Raw genomic sequence first — 27,425 nt, forward strand, 5'->3', positions numbered from 1 at the left:
TAAGTAATTATTTTAAAAAATTGAAAAGATAAAGGAATTCTTTCATGTAAAGTTATTGACTTAATTTTTTTTTTCTACTAAAGAATTGTTATACTCAACTTTAATTATATAAAAAAATTATTTTAAAATTTTCTTCTATTACTTTTTTTTTAAAGAAAATAGAAACTAAAAATAAAAGGAAAAAAATAAAAGAAAATAAAAATATTAGAAGTTTATGAATTATTATTTTATACTACAAACTTATTTTCCTTATTTCAATCTTTTTATGTAAAGATTAAATAATTTAATTATATATAAGTTTTTAATTAATATTAAATATATTTAGCTTTCTTTTATATTTTTTATAAAAAAAAATCAAACATGAAAAATTATTTTTATTTAGGTTTTTTCTTCTTTCATGTGATGAAACATAACGTTACATTTTGACAAAAGGAAGGACATTGCTTAAAACTCATAAGAGTTGAAACCTCAACAAATAAATATTTTTCACTCTTATTTCTTATTGATTCTCATTGAGTGTAGGCAGTTATTTGCCTTCAATTTTTCTCCTCTTACTTTTGTTCTTTTTATGCTTTTGGAGTTGCTTTTCTCTATATATTTTTATTCCTCAGGTTCTCCGGTAAATATTAAAAATACAATAAAAAAATTTAATTAAAAAAATATTTCTTCAAGACTCACTTTTCTTACATTTTCTTTTCTTATCACTTTTCACTCTTTCTTTTTTTAGTCTTCAATGATCATCATTTGGCTCTTAGACTTTGCTTGCCTATAATCTTATTTGAATTCCCTTTTTTACTATTTTTATTATCTCCCATTTTATTATTACTATATATATATATATATATATATTAAATTACAAGTAAAGTATACTAAACTTGAGAGGGAGACAAGGGTGGGACCAAACTATAGTTTTAAGCCTAATATAGTAAACAAACGTACAACAACATATGTAGCAGACACAAATCTAAAGAAAAGAATAATTGCCCCCCACATCCAAGGGGTAGTTGTTGTAACACTATTTGTAATACCCACCTTGGAATTCCGCCACTTCCTGGAATATCAACTCTTGCATGTCCTCCATGATTTCCGGAAATGTCTCCAGGTTTGAGCAATGATTGAGATCAAGTCTTTAAAGGGACTCCAACCTACAAATGTTGCTTGGAAGACTCAGGTTTTTGCAGAAACACAATGAAAAAAAAAAAAAAAAGTAGCTAAAGTTGATTGACTCTACAAATTTGGGTCATTGACTGTCTTGATTTCAAGTTGTCAAGTTTGTACTGGCTTTGCATTACTATTGCAACACTACATACTATAGTTGAAACCAACATCAATGAGACTTAACGTTTAACAATTAAATTTTGTGAGCTAGAAGGTGAGGTCTCACTTTCCTCACGGCAACACTCACCAAGCCCTCAGCTTCAATAGCATCTGGAAACATGCATTCAATGCGGCTGCCATAGTGTTTCTTAACAGTATCAAAGAACTGATATGTTTCCAGGTTGAACCTTCCGGTGTTCAAGCTGAACACCTTTAATGGATGACCAGCTAAGTAGCATCTTCAGCACCACTGCCAAAAAAACAGGAAAGGAAATATTAATATTTTTTTTCAGTACACACTTTGATTCTGATTCCACTAGTAAAGATGGCGCAGAATATCACACATGGATTGATAAAAGAAACACAATGTAAAGTACTTAATTCCATTCTGGTGGAAATCCCAGTTTTTCAATTGAACATGGACTACCAGTACTGGATTAATCAGGTGTTCTGTTTTGAAACAATCGTCAGATAACCATATATAGAACTTCAAATGTTGCATATTGTATACAACTTAATGATTCTGCACATCCCCATAAAAGTTCCTACTAGATCCAGTATAAAAGTATAAACCTAACCCCCCAAATCAGTCATGCTGGCATTAAAATGCTAGCATTAAACTAATGGCTACAGTCAACTTGTTGCACACTTCCTCAATAATGAGTCGAAACACAGTCACGTTAATGGATATGATGATCTGTTGACAAGAGAACACCATTCCAAAAAGATATCTCATGTGTTTTCTAAAACCAGATAAGGTTTAGAAACAGTTCTAGCATGCAAGCATGTCTGTAAAATCATAACTCCACAGATCTATTAGAATATGTAACACAAATTTCATCTACCTCATACCTGCTTTTACAAAATCTGTATGTTTATATTGAGCTTCTCCTTTAACATCCTCCTCTGTTACAGGATGTACATGAACACCAAACTCGAATCAATGTCCTCCATAGTCAATTCGTACTCCTCATCCATCTTCTTCTTAACCAACTGAAAGACATAAATAGAAAAGCTACATTATTTTTTAATTTCAACAACAATAAAATCACTGCTTTGAAAAACCTCACAGTGATGTAGAACAGCTGGAAACAGGATCTAATGATTTTAACTGTAGGGATTGGAACATCTGGACCACTCCCTTTTCAGCCCACATCTCCCACTCCCTCCCTCCCTATTTCTCCTCATAATTCACTGAGGGTTCAATTTCCTTTAACTCTATTTTTGTCTTCTCGCCCAAGCATGCATTCCTGAGATGCCAAAGATAACTCCCTCCTTGTCAACTGCAAAGAGGAGTTGCATGGCCTCTTCACCTCGCAACACCTTCTCCTGGAGTCCCACCACACCCCAGACATCCATGGACATTGGCACTTAACTGCCAAAATCATGAAAATCTATGCATTGCCCCTAACATTATATGAAAACTAGTTGCATATTATGTCAGAAAAATTCAAACCCCCAGCCCATATGCTATGGCCCTCAACTTTGCCAAAGAAATAGGTGTTATTTTCCAATGGTGTTAATCCCCATAACTGGAATGCAAATTAGATTCTACTTGTTTGTTCCAAAGGTATAAACTAACACATCCCAGGCAAACTGACCTTGTAGCTAACCAACTTTTTGTAGGTATTCAGAAAATACAACTTGAACAATGATGCAGGTGTGATCGATTTACATTTACATATTTGAATCGTTAAAAAAGAAGCTGAGCAGCACATAGGAAGTAGTTCATTTAACTATATATTCATTATTTATAACTAGTGGCATAAATTATGAACATTCAGCGAAAATTACCTGTAAACCCATTCATTATCATACCATACCAAGAGACCAACTTGATGAAGTTGTCATTCAGAGCAATTCCAGCCTTGGCATAAAAAATACTCGACCTGCCAAAGGGCAAGTGATTATACAATTCACTTGCAAAATAAGCAAAGTATTGAAGACGAGGAAGAAAAAGAGATATTGCAAGATTTGCCCCACCTGCAGTCTCCCACAAAGTCACTTGATACCACATCATCCTTAGTGTAACCAAGGATTTCCTTCAAATTTCCCTCATATTCCGCTCTGAAAGAGAATCAGATGGTTAAATTAATAAGAATATCTTGAGTTCTTCTTTTTCATCCTCTTTTCTTGCAAATCAGAAGGTGCAACCAGCCAAGAAAAAGAAATAAATAAATCCAAATCAGAATATGATAGAAATTAAAATAAAAAAAATTGCTTCTAGCATAACTTCATAAGATTCCATTTGTATATATGAAAAAACTCTCACAAACACAAACATATATATTAGTCACACTATTGTGGAACTAACCATAAGTAATGCTAACAAACATTGAAGAGTAGTTATGGAGCAACAAAATTCACTCTAGCTGCAACTTTTAAGAAGAAATCATCCTCAAAATCGGTGGCATATATTGAAAGGTTGAGGCCTTAACTCAAGAGTAGATATTAATGGAGAGAGAGATTTGGATGAACTACAACAACAGAATGGAAAACATAAGAACAAGATGTAAGTTTGAATTCAAGAATGGTCTAAAAGTTGTCTCTGGTTCTGATTTATAGAAACTTACAGTACACTGTCCAAGAATAATTCTTGAAACATTGCTTAGTTTGAGTTGTTTCACTTTTTTGCCGAAGTACCATATCAACATAGATTCATCCTGAAACATGACCTAGGAACACAAATATATGGGAACAGAGAATGAAAGAATCAAGAGGAAACATACCTGTAACTTGCTCCTCCTGTAAGAGCAAATTGCCACTGATAGATGCAGCTTCTTCAAGATAAACCGCACACAATAAATACCCAGAAGCACATCTTCTCAAAAATGAAAAATTTTCAACACCTAGAAATGAATGGAGTTTAATTAGACCTAAAAGGTAAATAAATCCTTTGGTTCCAAAATAGAAGCCATAGGATAGAACATAATTCCTACAAAATTGGGGCAAAAAGATGGGCAAAAAATAGAAAAACCATATAAACCTGCCAGTGTCACTAGATCCCAAGGGTTTTACCGGCCTAAAATGCTTCAGGCCTATCTATTCTCCACCATCTAGAATCTGTAAATCAGGGGTTACCTAAGCACAAGAATGAGTTAAAGATCTTTGAGAAATGAATTTTCATATGGAGAAGTCTTTTTGTCTAAAACACAATGATATCCAAGTAGGTGGATGATCTTCATACCTTTCCTGTCTAAAACACCAATAAAGCCTTTTGGGGCACTCTCAGGTGGAATTTTCATACCTACATTTAGGGCTTCAAATTACACCAACAACATCTTTGAGAAATCATCAAACTTAAGAGCTTATCTCAATCCATAAGAAAGGAAGCAAAATCAGCTACCAAATCGAAATTTCTACAGTAATGAGTGGACAAAAAAATGGAGAAGTCGTACCTGAAAAGCCTCCAAATCCTCTGGTGACTTGAAACCCTAGAGAAAGCCATAAGGTAGAAAATAATAGAGTGAAATCGAAAAAATAAAAAATAAAACAAAGTGCCAATGTTGAAAGAAAAAAATACCAAGCCGCATCCCACAATGCTTGAAGAATCAGCCAGCTATTACAAGAGAGGAAAAAAAAAAAGAATGAGTTCGGTACCGACAATGATGAAAGAGGAAATGGGTTTGGCAATCAAGGGTGAGGGGTAGAGAAGTGGGTTTGGCAACCAAGCCAAGCAGGAGAGAAATGTTGCAATTTATATATGGGTTTTATGGTAGCGGTCTGGTGGCGTCCTGGGCCATAAACTGTTATAGTAGAGACAGTGAACTAGAACACTCACAGGATCAAGACCAAGCAACTTTTGATTGGCAAGAGCTACAACCTGCAGAAAACAAATGAGATCATAAAATTAGCATAAACTGTTAATTGATAAAAGAGATGGTAGAAGTATAACAAGCACAAGAATAAATCCTTACGGCGAAAGCCTCATTTATTTCATAGTAATCAATTTGAGAAGCCTTCAGGCCAGCATTAGAAATAGCTTTTGGTATTGCAAGGGCTGGGGTAGTTGTAATTTGTAAACAACTCAGGTGCCTGCCCAAGCCAATCATGTTTTAGTATCAAGTCATCTGTTGTCATATCAAGATCAAGACAGATGTAAGTTAACTTGTTAATAGTACCTGAGTAGCATCACCATATCCTGCAATCTTAGCAATCACTTGGAGTCTAAGCTCAACTGCCTTCTTACCGCTCCCTAGCACTAGTGTAGCCGCACCATCACTGTCCACAAGTGAATAGCACCAACTTACACCGAAATGATTGGCAACACCTCATGGGTTGACATGCCAGGTTACATAGAAATATACAACAGAAATCTATCAAAGCAATATCTGGGTTTAACTACAATCTGATGAACTAAAAGAATCATTATCTCTTTAGTGGGTTAACAAAAAAGTATATGCCCCGAACTTAGGTGTTTAGATATCAAATTTAGTTATTTATTTTCAAAGTGAAGCCCTATATAAACAGAATTGTACACCAAATCATAGGAAACAAATGTGCAAATATTCTAAAGTAATAAGATCACAATGAAGATGGATTGCATAAAGCAAAATTCCAACTCACATTGTTTTGAATTTTAACCCGATCAAGTGAAAGCAAGAATTGGTTGTATGAATCCTTGTCAGATAAAAGCTTCCGTAATACAGCACCACTAAAAATACGAGAATAACAATATCTGTATACCGAAATTTGAGAATACTTCACCCTCCTCGTAAAGTCATTTAGATGAAAATTATTTAGTACAATGGAGTAAAAAACTAAGTCTTTTAGCCATTGAAATCACTTAATCAGACAATATAAACTAAGAAGAGAAAGGAAGGTGGCGTACCAAAAGCTTGAGATACATGTTTAGTGTCTTCTACGGTAAATCCATTGAACAAATTTGTAGAGAAGCTCCAACAATTTATGTATATGGTTCTCTTCATCATCTTGGGAGGCATAGTTTCTCTGTCCATCAGCATTAGTATCTTTTGCAATCCAAACCCATGGGCCAGCATTTAGATGAGGGATCATCCACTAATCCAAATCCATCATCATAGAAATTCACGTCACATTTTGAATTACAACCACCTATATGAACAAAGTAAAAAAATAAACAAAGATGATTTACCTATAAGTCAAGTTAGAATTTGTTAATATATATATATATTGAAATTAACAACAAAAATAGAGAAGATATTTGAACAAAGAGGTTTTTTTTTTTTTCAAATTAAAAATAAAAAAATAACAGCTAAATTATAAATTAAAATTAAAACTAATAAATTCTAAAAAATCATCTTTAAAAAATTAAAATAATATCTAAAATAATAAAATCTAAGATAAGTTATTTTTATTTTTTTTAGATTTAATTTTATTTTTATTTTTGTATGTCTATTATTTTTTTAAGGAAGAAAAGATGTGTAGATTAGAAAATTATAATTGTTTTGTTAATTTTTTTCCCTATGTTTAATGATTATGTATTTACAGATAAAACTAAAACTAACTTATATTTAAATCTCATTCAAAGTTGTAACGATTCAAAAATAGATATTTTAGTTCTTTCATAAAATAGGCATACCTACCAAAAATGTAACTAGGGTATACATATGCATCTAAGTAAAAAAAATGATAGAAAAAGATGAAAATTGTGATCTAGGTACAAGAATATGATTAGGGTACAAAAATGTCATTATAATGTCAAAAATATCATTAGCATATAAGTAAATTTGACTAAGGTAATAAGACAAAAAAAAATGTGATTAGGGTGTGAAGAATATAATTAAAGTATAAAAAAATGTTATAATGAGATGAACAACATGATCAAGGAACGAAAAATATGATTAGAGCATAAAGAATATGATTAAGGTACAAAAAAAATTATGGTTTAGGTATAAAAAAATACGAATGAGATTAAAGTATGAAAAATGTGACTAATTAATTTATAATTAGGGTCAAACTTGGACCAAAATGGGAGACAAATAAATACTAATTCTTGATTCAACCAACTTGACTTACATTTTAAAAACATATGATAATTTTTAAATCTTGAATATAAAATTAATTCAAAAGTCTTTTTTTTTTTTCACCTTTTGTTAATTAATATTTGCGTTCCATTTTTTCCTTCTAAATTTTGGACTTAAAGACTTCTAATATCTAAATATGCTCCATTCCTTCCAATAACTCATTCCAAAGATTAGCTTTTGAGAATTCCTAACACATTTTTAACAAAAACAAAAAGAATTTAGGTCTTTGAGCCCAACAATTGGGGATCTCAATTTTTTCTTGAAATTTTGGGATAACTAAAAGCAAACAAATTTATAAAATTAAAAATTAAATAATAGAAAAGAAAAAAAAAAACAGAATATCAGTCTAGTAAATGAAAAGAAAGAAGACGTACCTTATAGGAGGGTGAAGAAAAGTGTGTTAGGTTGAAAACTAGAGAAGTCTTGATTTTTTGTTGTGTGGGTTCTCTGCATCATCAAGACTTCTCCTTAACATTGAAATCTGTATTTTCACTCAATAACCGAGGCCAATGGTTGGTGGCATTGGAATCTCTGTTCAAGACGTCGGTTTTATATATAAGGTGAAGCCCGCACTCTTCCACTTTCTCTCGTTCACCATCAAATGAAGCCTTCATATGTCTCCATTCATTTGACCCATGCTTATTCTTAATAGCAACCTTAGAATAAAATGCCACCACGACTCTATTTGATTCACCACCATTACAGCAACATCTACGGCTAAACACGACTAGATCCCTGAACTTGGATTCAGATAAGTAAAAATGATGGAAGGTGAATACACAACAAATAGGATCGTCATATTAAAAAACAGAGCATAAGGCAAATCCCAAAAAGTTGTTATCCTCCCACCAATTCTCAGGAAGCTCTACTACTATTTCAGATCCTTTTTTCTTGTGGCTTATCCACTCCGGAATTCCATTATTTCCAGACATTAAAATTTCGACTTTCTTCTGGCAATAGAACCTGCGCTCATACTCCTGTAAGAAATATTAGTGTAAATCTTGTGGTTTTGTCAAAAAGAAAAAGGAAAAAAAAAAAAAAGGTTAAATGTCTTGAAAATCATACCTCAATTGCTGATTCGAAGCACTTGAACAAGGATAAACCAAGTAAACTTGAGGGACTTGATAAAGTTTCCAGGCATGGGCAGTCCTGGACATCAAGAACTCGTAAACTTGGTGGAAGCTCTGGAATTTGTAGAAGCTTCAGGCAGTGATTCAAGCAGAGGCTTCTCAGTTTAGAAAGCTGAATGATGTTGGCAGGTATGCTACTAAAATGGTTCCCATCCAGAGATAAGTTTTCCAATGATGAAATATGGCAAATACGATTGAGGATCTCTCCTTCCGTTAGACTGCAGTTACTTAGAGATAAATTTACCAGTGAAGATAGGTTCCAAATATCACTAGGGATTCCTTCTTCCATTAGATTGCAGATACGAAGAGATACAATTCTCAATGAAGATTGGCGGAAAATATCACTGAGGATTCTTCTTTGAATTGGACTGAAGTTACCTACGGATAATACTTCCCATGCAGATAGGTGGAAACGATTACCGTAGATGCCTCTGTAGTTTCTTGTACATGATTCTACCAGTGATGACAGGGAGAAAACATGATGGTCAAGGACCTCTCCTTCCACTTCGTGCTGTAGATTATTTCCCCACCAGATTACTCTTTGCTTTAGAATGCAACAAGTTATCAAAGATCCCTGTGGTATCACCTCCACTCTCTCCAGTTTTGGACATTTTTGGACATCAAGTGTTTTAAGAGAGCTCAAATTGCAAATGCTATCCGGAAGACTCACAAGCTCTGCACAGCATTTCAAATTCAAGTGTTTAAGAGCCTTTAGACGTCCAATTGAGGATGGAAGCTCTTCTATACCTGTAAAACTCAAATCAAGCCTTTTTAGATTTTCCATATCATCTTTGATTTCTGGAAAGCCCTTTAAATTTGAACACCCCGCCAAGATGAGAGTTTCAAGAGAGCTCAAATTGCAAATGCTCTCCGAAAGACTTCTTAGGCTTTTGCAATAAGACAAATCTAGGTGTTGAAGAGCCTTTAGACGTCCAATTGAGGATGGAAGCTCTTCTATACCTGTAAAACTCAAATAAAGCCTTTTTAGATTTTCCATATCATCTTTGATTTCTGGAAAGCCCTTTAAATTTGAACACCCCGCCAAGATGAGAGTTTCAAGAGAGCTCAAATTGCAAATGCTCTCCGAAATACTTCTTAGGCTTTTGCACTTAGACAAATCTAGGTGTTGAAGAGCCTTTAGATGTCCAATTGAGGATGGAAGCTCTTCTATACCTGTAAAACTCAAATCAAGCCTTTTTAGATTTTCCATATCATCTTTGATTTCTGGAAAGCCCTTTAAATTTGAACACCCCGTCAAGATGAGAGTTTCAAGAGAGCTCAAATTGCAAATGCTCTCCGAAAGACTTCTTAGGCTTTCGCAATTAGACAAATCTAGGTGTGGAAGAGCCTTTAGATGTCCAATTGAGGATGGAAGCTCTTCTATACCTGTAAATCTCAAATCAAGCCTTTTTGGATTTTCCATATCATCTTTGATTTCTGGAAAGCCCCTTAAATTTGAACACCCCACCAAGATGAGAGTTTTAAGAGAGCTCAAATTGCAAATGCTCTCCGAAAGACTTCTTAGGCTTTCGCAATAAGACAAATCTAGGTGTTGAAGAGCCTTTAGACGTCCAATTGAGGATGGAAGCTCTTCTATACCTGTAAAACTCAAATCAAGCCTTTTTAGATTTTCCATATCACCTTTGATTTCTGGAAAGCCCTTTAAATTTGAACACCCCGCCAAGATGAGAGTTTCAAGAGAGCTCAAATTGCAAATGCTCTCCGAAATACTTCTTAGGCTTTTGCACTTAAACAAATCTAGGTGTTGAAGAGCCTTTAGACGTCCAATTGAGGATGGAAGCTCTTCTATACCTGTAAAACTCAAATCAATCCTTTTTAGATTTTCCATATCATCTTTGATTTCTGGAAAGCCCTTTAAATTTGAACACCCCGTCAAGATGAGAGTTTCAAGAGAGCTCAAATTGCAAATGCTCTCCGAAAGACTTCTTAGGCTTTCGCAATTAGACAAATCTAGGTGTGGAAGAGCCTTTAGATGTCCAATTGAGGATGGAAGCTCTTCTATACCTGTAAATCTCAAATCAAGCCTTTTTGGATTTTCCATATCATCTTTGATTTCTGGAAAGCCCCTTAAATTTGAACACCCCACCAAGATGAGAGTTTTAAGAGAGCTCAAATTGCAAATGCTCTCCGAAAGACTTCTTAGGCTTTCGCAATAAGACAAATCTAGGTGTTGAAGAGCCTTTAGACGTCCAATTGAGGATGGAAGCTCTTCTATACCTGTAAAACTCAAATCAAGCCTTTTTAGATTTTCCATATCATCTTTGATTTTTGGAAAGCCCTTTAAATTTGAACACCCCACCAAGATGAGAGTTTCAAGAGAGCTCAAATTGCAAATGCTCTCCGAAATACTTCTTAGGCTTTTGCACTTAGACAAATCTAGGTGTTGAAGAGCCTTTAGATGTCCAATTGAGGATGGAAGCTCTTCTATACCTGTAAAACTCAAAGCAAGCCTTTTTAGATTTTCCATATCATCTTTGATTTCTGGAAAGCCCTTTAAATTTGAACACCCCGTCAAGATGAGAGTTTCAAGAGAGCTCAAATTGCAAATGCTCTCCAAAAGACTTCTTAGGCTTTCGCAATTAGACAAATCTAGGTGTGGAAGAGCCTTTAAATGTCCAATTGAGGATGGAAGCTCTTCTATACCTGTAAATCTCAAATCAAGCCTTTTTAGATTTTCCATATCATCTTTGATTTCTGGAAAGCCCTTTAAATTTAAACACCCCACCAAGATGAGAGTTTTAAGAGAGCTCAAATTGCAAATGCTCTCCGAAAGACTTCTTAGGCTTTTGCAAAAAACAAATCTAGGTGTTGAAGAGCCTTTAGACGTCCAATTGAGGATGGAAGCTCTTCTATACCTGTAAAACTCAAATCAAGCCTTTTTAGATTTTCCATATCATCTTTGATTTCTGGAAAGCCCTTTAAATTTGAACACCCTGCCAAGATGAGAGTTTTAAGAGAGCTCAAATTGCAAATCCTCTCCGAAAGACTTCTTAGGCTTTCGCAATAAGACAAATCTAGGTGTTGAAGAGCCTTTAGACGTCCAATTGAGGATGGAAGCTCTTCTATACCTGTAAAACTCAAATCAAGCCTTTTTAGATTTTCCATATCATCTTTGATTTCTGGAAAGCCCTTTAAATTTGAACACTCCGCCAAGATGAGAGTTTCAAGAGAGCTCAAATTGCAAATGCTCTCCGAAAGACTTCTTAGGCTTTTGCAATAAGACAAATCTAGGTGTTGAAGAGCCTTTAGACGTCCAATTGAGGATGGAAGCTCTTCTATACCTGTAAAACTCAAATCAAGCCTTTTTAGATTTTCCATATCATCTTTGATTTCTGGTAAGCCCTTTAAATTTGAACACCCCACCAAGATGAGAGTTTCAAGATAGCTCAAATTGCAAATGCTCTCTGAAAGACTTCTTAGGCTTTCATAAGAAAACAAATCTAGGTGTTGAAGAGCCTTTAGATGTCCAATTGATGATGGTACTTCTATAATAGTCGTTTCACTTAAATTAAGCTCTCTTAGTTTGCTCATATTTCCCTTGATTTCCGGAAAACTCTTTAGCTTTGAACAGTCCTTACAAGAGAGACTTCGAAGATGTTCCAATTTATGAAAATTCCTTGGAAGACTCTGAAGTCTTGTGCACCCTATTATATTCAAGAAAATAGTTAGATAATAACTCTAATAATAATAATGGTGATGGGTGAATTTTGAAGTAACTTTATACAACCTTCGAGAATTAGAATCTCCAAATTTGGTACACTCGAAAAGTCTGGGATTTCAACGAGATCCTTTGAATAACTAAGGTTGATGACTTTCAACTTGTCAAGAATCTAAAACAAAATAACATGCCTTAATAGATAATTTTTTAAAAACTTTAACATGAATATAAAAATTATTAATGAAATAACAATAAAAATATTACCTCATTCTCTTTCCAAAGTTGCTTTATGCTGCTATCTATCGATTAAATCAAGTTCTACAAGATTCTTTGCATGAAAATTCCTTGGTAAGCATTGTAAAGGGTATCCCTCAAAATGGAGATATCTTAACTCAAAGGAAGGAATTTCAAAATCCTTGGGAAGGTCCACCTTAAAATAATCCAAATAATCCTCAATCATATAGACTTTGAGCAATCTAAGACTTTTCATCTTCGCGAAAATATTTGCAGAAAATTGTATTTGGTTTGATGTAGAAACTTCTACAAATAGTCCTTCAATTGCTTTAGTCCCCTACAAAAAATAAAAGCCAATAATAAGCCAAGAACAAGGTGTACAAAAATTAACCAAATTATATAGATATACAATTTCTTAAACAAGTTACATTTTGCTCTTACCGTATTTCCTGTTAACACGCTCTCAACATCTTTAGGATCCCAAAGTCTACTCCTTTTTCCAGGCTCTTGAGGATATTTGCGAGACTCTTTAAGACCTTCTTGACGAACAACTTCCCGACCCATTTGTTGTAATAAATCATGCATATCTAATATGTTTTCTGAAATAGTAATGAGACATCTATCTTCCAGAACTTTTATTCCAACCTCTGCACCACTTCCTAATATTCTTGAAACAAAATGTTTGTCTTCTCCTCTAAAAAAGCATGCAATATCCAAGAATACCCCTTGTTATCTACTATCCAATTTATCATAACTTACTTTAAGCACACTTTGGACTGTTGTGTCAGGCATTTCTTGTAGTTTTTGCAATTCACTTTCCCATTCCTCTGTTGACTTCTTAAAGAGAAAGACACCCAAAACTTCAAGTGCTATTGGAAGGCCACCAGCATACTTTACTATGCTATCTGAAAGGCTTTCAAATTTGGGTATGGGAGTATTTTGCTTAAAGGCCCACCAATTAAAAAGTTCAACCGATTTTTCATGATTCAATTTTTGTACTTCATAAACTACATTTACTTCATATTGTTTTAACAAATGTTTATTTTTAGTTGTTATGATGATTATACTTTTTGCACCATACCAACCATATTTTCCGGCCAAGTTTTCTAATTGCTTGTAGTTGTCCACATCATCGAGAACAATAAGGACTCTTTTCGATCGAAGTCTTTCCTTTATCACAGTGATTCCTTGGTTAATATTGTTGAATTTTGGCTTTTTACACTTTAAGATATCTTGAAGAAGTGTCTTTTGTAATTTAAGTTGACCATCTTCACATTTCCCCCCAACATTTCCAAGAAAGCTACTACCATCAAATTGAGACGAGATATCATTATAAATAGCCTTGGAGATGGTAGTTTTGCCAATTCCACCAATCCCATAGATACCAACCATGAGAATGTCATCGATTTCAACTTTGTCATCGATTTCAACTTTTATAAGTGATTTTAACTTCTTCAAATGAAAGTCCATTCCAACTATGTTGTAGCCCATATCTAAAGGCGTACGATTCAATCTTCTAACGATATTTTCACAAATCCTTTGAATAAACTCTGCCTCAAATCTATTAATCATAAAGTATATGGTATTAGAATCTGTCACAAATATAATCAATATGAAAGAAACTTGAACAATAGAATGTAATAGAAAAAAAATCAAACCAATTTATTAAATTACTTATTTAAGTACATTCTAATTATTCCTAGCTATAAATTCAAGTAAGAAAAAAGTGAAAAATGTGAACTTTAGTTGCTTACTTAGTTGAAAGGTTCAAATTGAAGTCGACTAGTATAGAACATTATTTGACTTCATGATAAGGGATCCTATAATCATAACACAAACAGAGATAACTCTTGATATGTCAAGCTTCAAGATAGCTTCCAATTTGGCATCCAAGTTCCCTAATCTAGTAATACTTTTCTTGATTAAAGAGAATTCTTAACAACTCTCCACTGTGCTCTCACATAACTTTCTTTCCCCCTTTATTTAGTAAAAAAGATCTTTAAATTCCTCATTCACTTGTTTCTATGTTTTATCAACTTACCATTATTTTAATGATTTGTTTGTTGATTAAAAACCTTGAATTTAATTGAAGAAGATTTGAAATACTTCTTAAAGAAAATTAACATAAGAGAATAGAGACTCATTTTTGTTAGTGCTTTCATATTCACAATGCTTTCATTATGAGAATAAAGTTGGTAAATTAAGTATATATATATATATATAGTAAGAGTTTTTGGGGATTGAGCATAGGGCTAACTAACCAAACGATCAATGGAATGGACCTTTTATTTAAAAAAAAATGTATCATTAGATCAAAAAACAGGTTATCCAAGAAGAATATCATACCAAAAATATGATCATTATAGTGTAGCAAATTTGGATGAACAAGTCTTTGAACAATTTATGCACAAATACTAAGAAAATTGAGACTCTAAATAATAAGGAAGGTGCATGAGAATCTTTGCGGTGAGTGAGCATGGAATTCATTGGCAATATACAATCACAAATGTCTTTGCAATATAGAATGGTTAAACATTATACTAGGCTTGTCTATAAATTCTAGATCTCTGAAGAGACGTGACCATTCAAGGTGTCATAAGATAATTGACTACAAACAAGATGTAGGGATCCCAAAGAGATGAGAAAATCCTTCATGCAAGCAGCCTATAAACTACACTTTTGAACTAGCATTAAAAATGGTTCAAAGTTTAGACATGTCATTTACACTTTCACTCTTTAAAGTAATATCTTACTAAAAGTGTTCATTAAATTAAACTACAATATTAAGCACCTAAAAAGCTTTAGCTTTTGAATATATTAGAGTGAATATGATGATGATGATGATAGTGATGGTAATGATGATGATAATCATAATAACAATAACAAAATGATGATATTAGTAATAGCAATTATAATTAATATTGATAGTATTTGTATTATAAACTGTAGTAGCAGTAATCATAATCATAATAATAATAATCACATGAAAGTAGAAAAGAAAAATATGAAAAGGATAAAATAGAAAAGTGAAATGGAAGAAAAGGATTTTTGAAAAAAAAAGAGAAGAAATAAATGAAGCCATTTGGACTTTTTTTTATTGATAAAATATTAGTAAAATATTTAGTAGTAATTTTCCTGTAGAAAAAGAAAATTATGAAGAAAAAAAACATAAAATAATAAAATTAAAATCAAAGAAAAAGATAAAATATAAATAAAATAAATAAATAAAGCTATTTGGACCCTTTTTTTTATTGATCAAATATTAGTCAAATATTTATTAGTAATTTTTCCTCCAACCCTATGTCCTTACACTATTAAATTATTTATCTCAACTATTTATTAATAAAATAAAAGAATGATTTACTTGTAGGTCTCACCATGAAATCCAAGGTCATGCTACCGCATGTAGACGTGAAAAAAATATCAAAAAGGGTTGAAAAATGTAAAACTGCATGAATTAAATCAAATAAATGAACCTTATATTGAATCATAGGAATGAACAAAATTTTGAAGATAAAAATAAGCAATACCACATGAACGTACAAGTAATAACTAAAAGGTATGTTTGAATATTAGTCACAAACCAATCAAAACTTGATACAATTGCTATTATTTCATATATTAACGGTAATTTAGATCAAATTAAATTAATATTAGTTCATGTTTAGGCTTTATACATTTTATTTTAATATTATTATTATTTTTTTATTAAACTTAAAATGATGAAGTTTATATGAAATCATGGTGGGTAAAATATTAAATGTTATATATTCATAAAATCTCATAGTTCAGATTTTTTTCTTTTTTTAAGGCTATGTTTGGTTCCCGGAAAATTTGAGGGAAAATGCGAGGGAAAGAAAATATAAAGGAAAAGTAGAAGGAAAGAAAAAATGAAGGAAAATAAAAAAATAGATTAAAAGTTGATAAATTATTTTTTTTGTTACTTCAAACTCATTTTATTTATTTTAACTCATCAATATAAAGATTAAATAATTTAAAAATACATAATTTTTTAATTAGTTTTAATTATATTTGATTTTCTTTGATATTTTTCATAGGACAACCAAACATGAGAAAATCATTTTCCTTAGCATTTTTTTTCTTTCCTTTGTACTTTCCGGGAACCAAACATAGCCTAAATACTTTGAATAAAAAAACTTCACCATGTTGTATAAAATAAATTGGTCATATAAACAAATAGAAAGACAAAGCAGGAGGGTAATATATCTAATATTAAGTAGACTCGATTCAATAACGGACCGGTAAAGCCTCAATCCAATCTTAAACTAGGCTAATTTAGAATGTCTCAACCAATTCATCTATTTTGTTTAAAATTTGATAGTGATAGAATGAAGTAAGTTTCCAGATAGGCTTAAAGAAAGAAATAAAATGATTAAAGTAGGATAAAATTTATCTAGTAGAGGTGAAAAGAAATATAGTTACTGATTTTGCAGATGATATCCAGATAGGTTGGCTGCTGTCTTCAAGGCATTCTTCCACGTTTCTATTGTCTTCTTCTTCTCTTGATCTGCATCTTTTGCATGCTCCAAAAATGCATCTTCAAAACTTCCTCCTTGATTTCGTACATCTGTTGGCTCCACATGGTAGAAAACCGGCAAAACCACTGATTTCTTTTCTGTCATACAATCGATGATCTTTACCAGTTCATTCAAACACCACTTGGAATCAGCATAGTGTTCTGAGAAAATAATAATAAAAATCTTTGATTCTTCGATAGCTCTCGAGAGATTTGATGCGATATCTCCTCCTTTCTCAAGTTCTTCATCATCTCTGAAGGTGTGAATTCCACGTGCAACCAAATTAGCATAAAGATGACTTGTGAAAGTCCGGCGGGTATCTTCACCTCTAAAACTCAAGAACACATGATAATTATTACCATCACAATTAGAAGTGGAAGACGACGCTTTCAAGGAGCTGCTAGAAGCCATTTCTGGACTGGATCTGGCAAAGTTACAAGGAGGCTAAGAACGAAAAGAAAGGGTCTTTGGTTGCAAATGACTGTTCTTCTCCTCTGGCAAGCAATTATCCTTTCTTTTGGGTTGGAGGCAAAGAGGGAAGAATGAAAGTTCATGCAAGAAGAAAGAATAATACTGTTCGAGTCCACAAGCTAAATTGTCCTATTCCAATTGTGGGGCTGCCAGTACTTAAATTACTTTCAATGGAAGCATTTTCCCTAAAAATATTTATGTGAGAATCATTAATCAGGTGATTTTTTAGAAGTATTATAAGTAATTTTTTAATTTTTTAAAAGTATTTTTTAAGATCTCCCTTGGTTTATGCATTGTTTTTAATTAAGGTTTAGTAATATTTCTAATTTTTTTGGCCGAAAAAATTGAACAATTTAATCTTAAAAGAAATACGTGGATACAAGCAAGGAGGAAAATGTCGGGATATATCGCCGATATATCGTGTATTGCCGATATATTGTGTATCGGAAGGGGTCGACACGATATTTCGTGGAGAAAAATCGGATGGGAGATATTTCCGCAAAAATCGCCAAAATATCGGCAATATATCGATTCGGGGAGATAAATCAGCGATTTTGTGAAAAAATTGCATCTGATGGCAATAAATCGCCGATATATCATATAAACTAGTATATTTTGAATATGAAATATGTTTATTTAATACAAATTATTGATATTTAATGAAATGAAGTATTTTATGTGACTTTGTAATGAGAACAATTGCAAAATTAACATTTCTTATAAATCGACATGATATAATTACATCTAATATCGCAAATTATATCATATGTATATCAAATTTTTCAATAAAATAATTTTAAAATGTTTATTATATTTCTAATTATATTATTATGAGGTTTTTCTTATATTTTTATGAGTTTTTAATAATTTTAAGTTTATCGATATTTTTTTTCAAAATATCCACCGATATATCTGTAAAATCGAAGTACGGATATATTCCTGATTATCGATATTTTCATCTTTGGGTACAAGTATTAATATTATTGGCTCCTGTGACCATAAGTAATTAGTTAAAAAAATTGAAAAGATAAAAGGAGTTCTTTCACGAAAAGCTATGGACCCTTTCTTTTTCTTTTTTTTCTATTAAAAAATTGTTATAAATTCAAGTTGCTTTTGCTCTACCCAAGAATGCATGGTGGTCCTTTCATGAATGCTGGCACCCATGTGGCTTCTGGGACGTTTTCAATGAATCATTGTCCTTGTGCATGAGTTGCACCCGTGGAGAGTGAGATATTTAAAAAATTTATATTTGAATAGAAAATAGTCTCTGTGAAGATCCTTTTTCTCCCGATTTGATTTGGACAAAAACAGGCTCCAAGCTTATTTTCAAGACTAATGTACCATAAAGAGTGGGAAGGCCACTTGCATTGTAAACATATATCTACAATGGAAAGAAATTCACTAAGGTTCTTGATGTTTTAAATATTTAATTTTCATGATTTGTAGGAGGTGCAACTTGCTTATGATATAAATAAATGCAATAATGATTGAGGTAGGGAGTTAAGGACTTTTATATGGTATCTTAGAATAATGTTTAATTATAATTATAATTTGATTAGATGATCTTGATAGTTCAAAGCAAAGAATTCAATTTTTGAATTGGTAATTGTGAAGTAAAAATTGATATTAAAGGTAATCTTGATAAGTAATTACACTATCATATTATATTACGAACACCAATTAATTTGTGTTTTGTCTTATTCTGATTTCATAGGATATTGAAATATAATTGATTATATTTTGTGAAATGTTGAATTAATTTCATAATAAGATTATAAGAGAGTTAGCATTTTTTTATGAATCCCGATAATTCTCATTTGTGAACTTAATTCATGGTGATACATTAGTTTTGAGGAATTTGGATTTAATCTTCATAAGTGTACATAAAAGTGTTTTGATAAAAGCCTAAGGTTGTACTAAATCTTATAAATTGGTTTTTTACATTTGACTGATTAATTAATCAAATTTGTATTAATTAATTAATTAAGATTTAAGTAAGTTAAATTAAGTAATCCAAACTCATTTTGAGTTTAAGTCACTTAAAGCTCATACAAAACTTTATCAATACTCATATATTTTTATTATATTTCAAATAATTAATATCTATAAACATTGAGAGACATAAATACAAAGGCACATACATGTTTATTTATTTTACTAATTTATAGGTTTTTACGTCCTTCTATATAATTATATTTATTTATTTATTTATTTTAGTGTAAAAAAAAAGGTAAAAAGATATTTATTTTTAAAATAAAAATAGAAAGTTATTTTAAACTGTCTCATTTGAGAGTTTTTTAAAATAAAAATAAAAATTATTTTAAGAATGTATAATGATATTATTATAAATTTATTTTTTTTCTATTCTCATTTCCATTGTTACATGACCTTAAAAATTAAAAATAAATAATAATTTCAACCTAGCATTTTTAGGTGCATCGAAACACACAAATTAATATTATCAAATTCGTATATGTTTAATCCCTATTGAGAGATAAGTGGCTTCCACTGACCTTCCTAAGCAATTTTAATCATGGTAGGTAGATAGAAAGAAAACATGTTGAAATTTAGTAATAAGAGCCAGGAAAATAGGAAAAGAATGTGATTCTTTCTCTCATGAAAGGGAGTAGTAATAAGAGTCAGAAAAATAAGAAAAGAATGTGATTTTTTCTCTCCTGAAAGGGTAGTAATAAGAGTCAGAAAAATAAGAAAAGAATGTGATTCTTTCTCTCTTGAAAGGGAGTAGTAATAAGAGTCAGGAAAATAAGAAAAGAATATGATTCTTTCTCTCCTGAAAGGGAGTAGTAATAAAAGTCAGAAAAATAGGAAAATAATGTGATTCTTTCTCTCCTGATCTTTTTGACATTCAACAATAGTGGATTATAGAGAGGATGAAGTTGAAAAGAAAAAGGGCCTTTGGACGGTAGGTGTGAAGGCAACATGAAATTTCCACATATTTCTGTAGAAGAATTTTTAGGGAATGCCCACGGGATAGTCAACAAAACTTCCATTGTACCTCTAGTCATTAATGCAATTATAATATCTATTTTTCAAATGAAAAATTGTACAAATAAAATTAGAGAAGAAAAAAAAAAGAAATAAAATAAAATATAAAATTAAAATTAATAAATTATTTTTATTTTATTTATTTAATTACATAAAAATATATAATTTTATTACTAATTTTAATTATATTTAACTTCATTTATTATTTTTTATAATACAACCAAATATCCATCATTTCTTCTTCCCCTACAACCTTTTGAAAAACAAACATAATCACAGTATTTCATTATGTGGCTTACAGCTTTGCATGCAGGTGGGTGGATTAAAAGCTAATATAGGTAGGTGTACTCTCCACTAATTTTTTTCTCAATTTTCTCTCTTATCCCTCTTTCTTACATTTGATTTTCTTTATCACTTTTTCAATTTTCTTTTGTTTTCTTGGGGTCATTGAAAATAAGCCATTTCTGAACTGGATCTGGCAAAGTTACAAGGAGGCTAAGAACGAAAAGAAAGGGTCTTTGGATGCAAATTGTTGATACCTCGCGCTCCTAGCGTTCCATGTAGTTGCCAAATGGATTGATACGCGATCTCAACCCACAAAGGTTCTTGATTCAGTCGTCATACCTGCAAAAGACATCCGGACAGGGTGTCCGGATGCACCCTCCGATGGTTTTGTTAGCCATGGTTAGAGAGGGAGATATAAATCAGTTGACCTTTTACTAGGTATCAGGAGGTTACCTTCTTCTTCGTGTGAAGGTTCATATATAGTGCTAGGAGTACTGTTCCTCTCATTAATGGCGAGGAGATATTTTATGTTTGTCATGATGACATTCGGAGGCAGCATGGTCATCGCCACCCTACTGGCGGCTGTCAGAAACCGTGGTAGGTGATGCTGCTGTTAGAGATCGTGGGAAGTGATCATGTAGAATGATCGTGGGAAGTGACTTGTTGTCACCTCAACCCGTCCTTTCACTCTGCAGGTGATGGGACGTAGGGCATGACAGGCTGTTGTGGTAACGTGTGAGACTTGCTTACTTCAATTAATGATCCGGACCATTGTATCCGGATGGAATATGGCGATCATCCGGATGTATTGTGTAAGCCGTCCGGATGATATGTTTATAAGTGTCGCTTGATCTTCCTTGAGGTAGTCCGAAAAAGCGTGCCATGTGTGCTTTATGAGAAGGTCCGGATAAAGATGACCCGGATGACAATGCGTGTCACGTGTCACTGTAAGATGCGTGCGACGTGTCTCGGAGGGAGGGGTCCCTACAATGCCCCCCTTTTTAACTTGCCTATTTTGCCCGAGCAAAAATGGGCGGGTTACAAAATAATTGGTTTTTTGAAATCGAATCGACCTTTTGTCTGGTTGGGCCACGTGGCAAGTGGGGGTGCGGAGGCCAAAAAAGGCATTTATGACGAGCCGTCGACTCTGGGTATTCCCAGGCAGCATGTCGTTTCAATGATGGCGTTGTTTGGGCGTTTGGTTTTCCTAGGGGCTGTCCCCCTATAAATAGCAGACTGTGCCTTTTGTTGCTTTTTTCTACTGCGTTTTTTCTGAGAGTTTTTGCTTCTTCTTCCTTCTGTGCTTTCCTTTGTTTTTCTGAGTAAAAAACCCTAGAGTTTTTCTTGCCGGTGATTTTGTATCACAACATCAACCTTTCTTCTCGGAATTTGTATTTGGTACGTGCACTTTGCTTTTGTTTTCCCTTTGTTGCGCTTGTTTGTTTATTGACTTGATTTCTGACTTGCTTTGGGCAAATCGCTTGCGACTGTGTGTTGAATGTTGGTGTTTGTTGATTTTGCTGTGCTTAACTGTTGCGCTTTTTGTATGCAGGTTTCGGTGCAATCTTGTCCTAAAAAATGTCTTCAAAGAAGAAAGCTGCTTCATCTGCCCGAGTTGGCGACGCTCATGAGAAGTCTACAGACAAACTGAGCGTAAAGGAGTTCCGAGATCGATTCTGCATTCCAAATGGCGTAATTGTGGAACTTTTGAATGGGGAGGATGTTGTATCTACTGAGAAAGCTGAACAAGATACCGTCATCTTCTCCAAGGAACAATTCAACGCGGGGCTCCGGTTCCCCCTGCCGGCGTTGTTCATGGAATTCCTCCATTTCACCAAGATTCCACCCGTCTTCATTCATCCCAATACCATCCGGGTGCTGATGGGATGCAGCATCATCAATATGCTGTACAACCTCGACCTCATGCTGCTGGAGGTGTTTTTCGTCTATTCGCTGAAGAAGGCGAAAACTGACATCTTCAGCATGTCCGCGCACCTGCCTTCCCTTCAATTAGTGACGGAACTGCCAGACTCGACGAAGGGAGGGGCGAAGGGACATGATGAGCGTGAGGCTCCATCAACTCGCAGAGTCCACCATTCTTGTTTACTTGATTCGTGGCGTTGGCTGGGTCTTCGGGAATATTCTAGCACGAAGTCAGCCATTACTTGGCCTTTCATGGACAATCTGGGTTGGAATTCGATTCCAAACTCGCTTAATTCAATGGCCCATTGTAGCATTCTCCCTGTTAAATCTGGCTTGTGCAGAATATTGTGAAGGGGCTGGTCTGTTAGTACGATCACTGGGTGAGCTTGGAAATAAGGGTGGAGCTTCTGGGCAGCGCTTCTAAGGGCTAAGGCTGTTAGCTTCATTTTTGAATATCTGGTTTCTACGTCTGCCAATGCCCTACTGACGTAGTAGATAGGTTTCTGCTCCTTGGGTGAGGGGCAGCGGAATAGAACGGAGCTGATTGCCCATTCTGATACCGCCAGATACATATACAATTTTTCTTTTGGAATGGGGCTGCTTAAGATGGGTGGTTGCGTAAGACAATGCTTAATCTTTTCGAAAGCGTTTTGGCAATTGTCCATCCATCCGTGTGCTCCAGCTTTTCGTATTGCCAAGAAGAAGGGTCGCAATTCATCAGTGAAGCGGGCTATAAAACGCCCTAGTGCGACGAGCTTGCCTGTAAGTCGTTGTAGCTCCTTCTTGTTCCTGGGAGAGGGTGTTTCCATGACTGCCTTGACTTGATCCGGACTGACTTCTATGCCCCTTTGGCTGACCATAAATCCTAGAAATTTGCCAGCACTTACGCCAAAGGCGCATTTAGAAGGATTTAGCTTCATGCCATACTTTCGTAAGAGGTGAAAAACTTCTTGTAAGTGAAGGACATGCTGCTCTCGGGTTTTGCTTTTAACCACGATATCATCGATATATACCTCTACCGTGTGGCCTATCAGAGGTTTGAAGATTTTAGTCATCAATCTTTGATAAGTGCCACCAGCATTTTTGAGTCCGAATGGCATGACTTTGTAGCAATATAGGTCGTGTGGCGTTATGAATGCTGTCTTTTCTTCGTCATCCGGGGACATAGGGATTTGATGATATCCGGAGAAGGCATCCAAGAAAGAGAGCATCCCTTGCCCGAAAGTGGAATCCACAATCTGATCTATTCGTGGCAAGGGAAAACGGTCTTTCGGACATGCATTGTTGAGATTGGTATAGTCTACACAAACTCGTCATTTTCCTTCTTTTTTGGGTACCACCACTACGTTTGCCAGCCAATCCGGATAAGAAACTTCTCTAATGAATCTGGCTTCGAGCAATTTGTCAATCTCATTCCGGATGACTTTTTGTCTATCTGGGTGAAAGCGCCTAATTTTCTGCCGGACGAGTCTGGCAGTTGAAAAGACGTTGAGCCTGTGAGATGCAATAGAGGGATGAATTCCCTTCATATCAGAATGTGCCCACACGAAGATGTCATGGTTTCGTCTGAGAATATTTTGCATGCTATGAGTTTCTTCTTGTGTCATGAGGGAACTGATGTTCGTGAGGTGAGTGCTTTCCTCCGAAGTTTGGATTGTTTGTAAGGGATCTGCTGCCGGGGGATCTTTGTCCGCCGGACCCAATAATTGCTATTGGTCATGTGCAATGCTGGGTTCAAGGGGAGATGCATCCTCCTGGTTAGCCCCTGCTTCACGTGCTATCTGATAGCATTGGCGAGCGGCTAATTGGCTACCATATAGGTCGATTTGGCCATCGTTGGTGAGAAAACTCACAATTTGATGATATGTAGAGGGGATAGCTTTCATGTAGTGGAGCCATGTGCGCCCCAAAATGACATTGAAGGGTGATAACTCCTGTACTACTGAAAATTGTACGTTGAGAGTGACCGGGCCTACTTGGACCGGCAGCACAATGTCTCCTAAGGATGTAGTTGAAGACCCGTTGAATCCGGATAGGATTCGTCCAGGGTTTTCGAGACCTGTGAGACTGTGTCCCATGTGGCCAACGACTGATGCTTGCACAAGATCGGCCGAACTGCCTGGGTCAACCAAGATACGCCGCACATCGAAGTCCCCAATTTCCAGGGACAAGATGAGGGCGTCGCGATGTGGTTGCAGTGTCCGGGTGGGATCTATCGGTGGGAAAATGATTGTCCCATCTATGGGGCGAGGGCCCCCTCCAGTTAGCCCAGGCCGGATGGAATTGATGCGTTCGCGTATTGATGCGGCTCGCAACAATTTTTGTCTCTTTCGCCTAGAGTCATACTCCTCGTCAGATGGACCTCCGTTAATATAGTTTATAACGGCCTTGGGGGCAGCTGGGGCCCTAGGGTTCCCGGGGTTGTGATGTTGAGATGCGTCCCTTCCTCCATTATCTGATCGGAGGTATTGCTTTAAATGCCCTGCTTTTATGAGCCTCTCGACCAGAAAGTGGAAAGCTCGACATGTCTCTGTTGTATGGCCATGATCTTTGTGGAAGGCACATCTCCTACCACGATCCCTTGTGGATGGGTCCGTTCCAATGGGTCTAGGCCACTTGAAGTCGGACAAGCCCTGGATCATAGGGAGAAGTTTCTCATATGATATGGAAAGAGGTGTGAGAGGCGGCATTTCCGGGCGACTTGGCTCTTCCTGCCTTCGGTCAGACGGCTTTGGCCGATCCGGAGGTTTAGTATTTCTCTCCGCATTACTTCTAGATGGCCGTCCGGCAACCAGAACTTGCTGGGTGGCTGCACGTACGTCATCTTCGAGCATCGAATATTTGTTGGTGCGCCTGAATAAATCATCCATTGTTGTAGGAGGATTTTTAGCCAGTGATTCGAAAAATGGAGTGCTTGGACAGATGTTCCGCTTGAAGATCTGTAGGACAGCATCCATACTACAAGCCTCTACTTGAAGTATGGCTTGGCCAAATCGCTTCACGAATTCCCTCAAGGATTCGTTATCTTGCATTTTTATGTTCTGCAAGGTGCTGATATTTTGCTTATGTCGAGCGGAGCACAAGTATTGTCCCACGAAAGCTTCGGACAGGTCCCTGAAATTGCCAACAAAGTTGGGAGGTAGGCGATGAAACCATGAGAGGGTCTGTCCTTGTAGGCTGGCGGGAAATACTTTGCATAGTAGTGCATCGTTGCCAATATCGAGCGTCATGAGCTGTCGATAATGCATGATGTGATCGAAGGGATCGTTGGTTCCATCGTATGTGGAAAATTTTGGTACAAGGAATCCCCTTGGGGGCTTGTAATTAATGATATGAGAGCAGAAAGGCGTGGAGAGCATGTCATCTAGCCTTTTGTTGATGAAGCCAATGGGTGGCTCGTTTGGGATGTTTCTCCTAGTTGGTTGTTCCGCTGGGTGCGAATGAACGTTCCGCATTACGGGGGTGACTACAGGGTCACGATGCGGGTGAACGTTTTGCACCATGGGGGTGGCCATGGGGTCAGGGCGTGGTGCCCAGGTTGTGGCCATTGGTGGCCTCGATCTTCCAGGCTCTTGCGGGCCTAGTCTTGCTCGCATCGAATTTGACAACTGGGATTTTTTATCACGTTGTCTTTTAGCTGAAAAGTGAGTAGAATCTGAGCTTTCTTCACGGGAAGCTCGAGACATAGGCGTGCGTGGCTCATGAGGTCTTACGTTGCATGCTCCTGGGATAGCTCCTGTTGTCCCAGGATATATTGATTCCGGTTCTTGTTGAGGCCTTGAGTTTGCTACTTGGCCCCTTGAATGCTGACGTTAAGGAGGCCCCGATGTTGAGGCCTGGATGCGTAACACAGCGTTTTCTTCTCTCAATCTTTCTGTCTCCTGGAGGAGAGCTTTTAGTTGTCTTTCGCTTGCCACTGTCTCCTTTCGATGGCTAGGCGCCATTCAAGATTATCTTCCACTCCTCTACTAGATGATCGGCTTTGGGAAGGTGTGACCATCTTTTTTAGTGACTGAACCAAAGTAAAAAAGTTCCCACAGACGACGCCAATGTTGATACCTCGCGCTCCTAGCGTTCCACGTAGTTGCCAAATGGATGGATACGCGATCTCAACCCACAAAGGTTCTTGATTCAGTCGTCATACCTGCAAAAGACATCCGGACAGGGTGTCCGGATGCACCCTCCGATGGTTTTGTTAGCCATGGTTAGAGAGGGAGATATAAATCAGTTGGCCTTTTACTAGGTATCAGGAGGTTACCTTCTTCTTCGTGCGAAGGTTCATATATAGTGCCAGGAGTGCTGTTCCTCTCATTAATGGCGAGGAGATATTTTATGTTTGTCATGATGACATTCGGAGGCAGCATGGTCATCGCCACCCTACTGGCGGCTGTCAAAAACCGTAGTAGGTGATGCTGCTGTTAGAGATCGTGGGAAGTGATCATGTAGAATGATCGTGGGAAGTGACTTGTTGTCACCTCAACCCGTCCTTTCACTCTGCAGGTGATGGGACGTGGAGCATGACAGGCTGTTGTGGTAACGTGTGAGACTTGCTTACTTCAGTTAATGATCCGGACCATTGTATCCGGATGGAATATGGCGATCATCCGGATGTATTGTGTAAGCCGTCCGGATGATATGTTTATAAGTGTCACTTGATCTTCCTTGAGGTAGTCCGGAAAAGCGTGCCATGTGTGCTTTATGAGAAGGTCCGGATGAAGATGACCCGGATGACAATGCATGCCATGTGTCACTGTAAGATGCGTGTCACGTGTCTCGGAGGGAGGGGTCCCTACACAAATGACTGTTCTTCTCCTCTAGCAAGCAATTATCCTTTCTT

The 27,425-nt window shown here is 35.6% G+C and overlaps 1 protein-coding gene, 1 long non-coding RNA gene and 1 pseudogene across 4 annotated transcripts; all 3 read right to left on the reverse strand.

Annotated features, from left to right (window-relative positions):
• Window positions 1–1,198: 1,198 nt before the first annotated feature.
• Window positions 1,199–5,281, reverse strand: LOC132253088 (uncharacterized). Of its 3 annotated transcripts, none has more exons than XR_009464883.1 (10): window positions 5,235–5,281; window positions 5,099–5,140; window positions 4,716–4,876; window positions 4,505–4,564; window positions 4,304–4,398; window positions 4,047–4,166; window positions 3,301–3,384; window positions 3,112–3,206; window positions 2,170–2,310; window positions 1,199–1,567 (listed from the first exon to the last, which is right to left on the reverse strand). It is a non-coding gene; the product is annotated as an uncharacterized LOC132253088 (long non-coding RNA). The 3 variants fall into 3 exon arrangements; XR_009464885.1 differs by lacking the exon at window positions 5,235–5,281 and having other exon boundaries at window positions 4,505–4,576; window positions 4,716–4,751; window positions 4,841–4,876; window positions 5,099–5,137; XR_009464884.1 differs by lacking the exon at window positions 5,235–5,281 and having other exon boundaries at window positions 4,716–4,751; window positions 4,841–4,876; window positions 5,099–5,136.
• Window positions 5,282–5,289: 8 nt separating this feature from the next.
• LOC132253179 (uncharacterized) lies at window positions 5,290–7,814 on the reverse strand. Its single transcript, XM_059734605.1, has 5 exons — window positions 7,697–7,814; window positions 6,149–6,336; window positions 5,884–5,995; window positions 5,439–5,538; window positions 5,290–5,352 (listed from the first exon to the last, which is right to left on the reverse strand). Exons 2-5 carry the CDS (start codon window positions 6,315–6,317, stop codon window positions 5,290–5,292), a joined length of 444 nt encoding a protein of 147 aa, XP_059590588.1. The 5' UTR covers window positions 6,318–6,336; window positions 7,697–7,814.
• A 304-nt stretch (window positions 7,815–8,118) lies between these two features.
• On the reverse strand, window positions 8,119–17,521 carry LOC100855154 (disease resistance protein RPV1-like; annotated as a pseudogene).
• Between the last annotated feature and the right edge of the window lie 9,904 nt (window positions 17,522–27,425).

The sequence above is a fragment of the Vitis vinifera genome, chromosome 18, assembly GCF_030704535.1.
Source record: "Vitis vinifera cultivar Pinot Noir 40024 chromosome 18, ASM3070453v1".
Lineage (NCBI taxonomy): Eukaryota > Viridiplantae > Streptophyta > Magnoliopsida > Vitales > Vitaceae > Vitis > Vitis vinifera.

Bases quoted from the DNA above. Each gene is read 5' to 3' on its own strand.
- LOC132253179 (XM_059734605.1), bottom strand. From the start codon at position 6,317: ATGCTGGCCCATGGGTTTGGATTGCAAAAGATACTAATGCTGATGGAC. The intron at 5,996-6,148 runs GTACGCCACCTT...TTCGGTATACAG, and splicing joins ACATGTATCTCAAGCTTTTG to ATATTGTTATTCTCGTATTT. The intron at 5,539-5,883 runs GTGAGTTGGAAT...ACTTGTGGACAG, and splicing joins GGGTTAAAATTCAAAACAAT to TGATGGTGCGGCTACACTAG.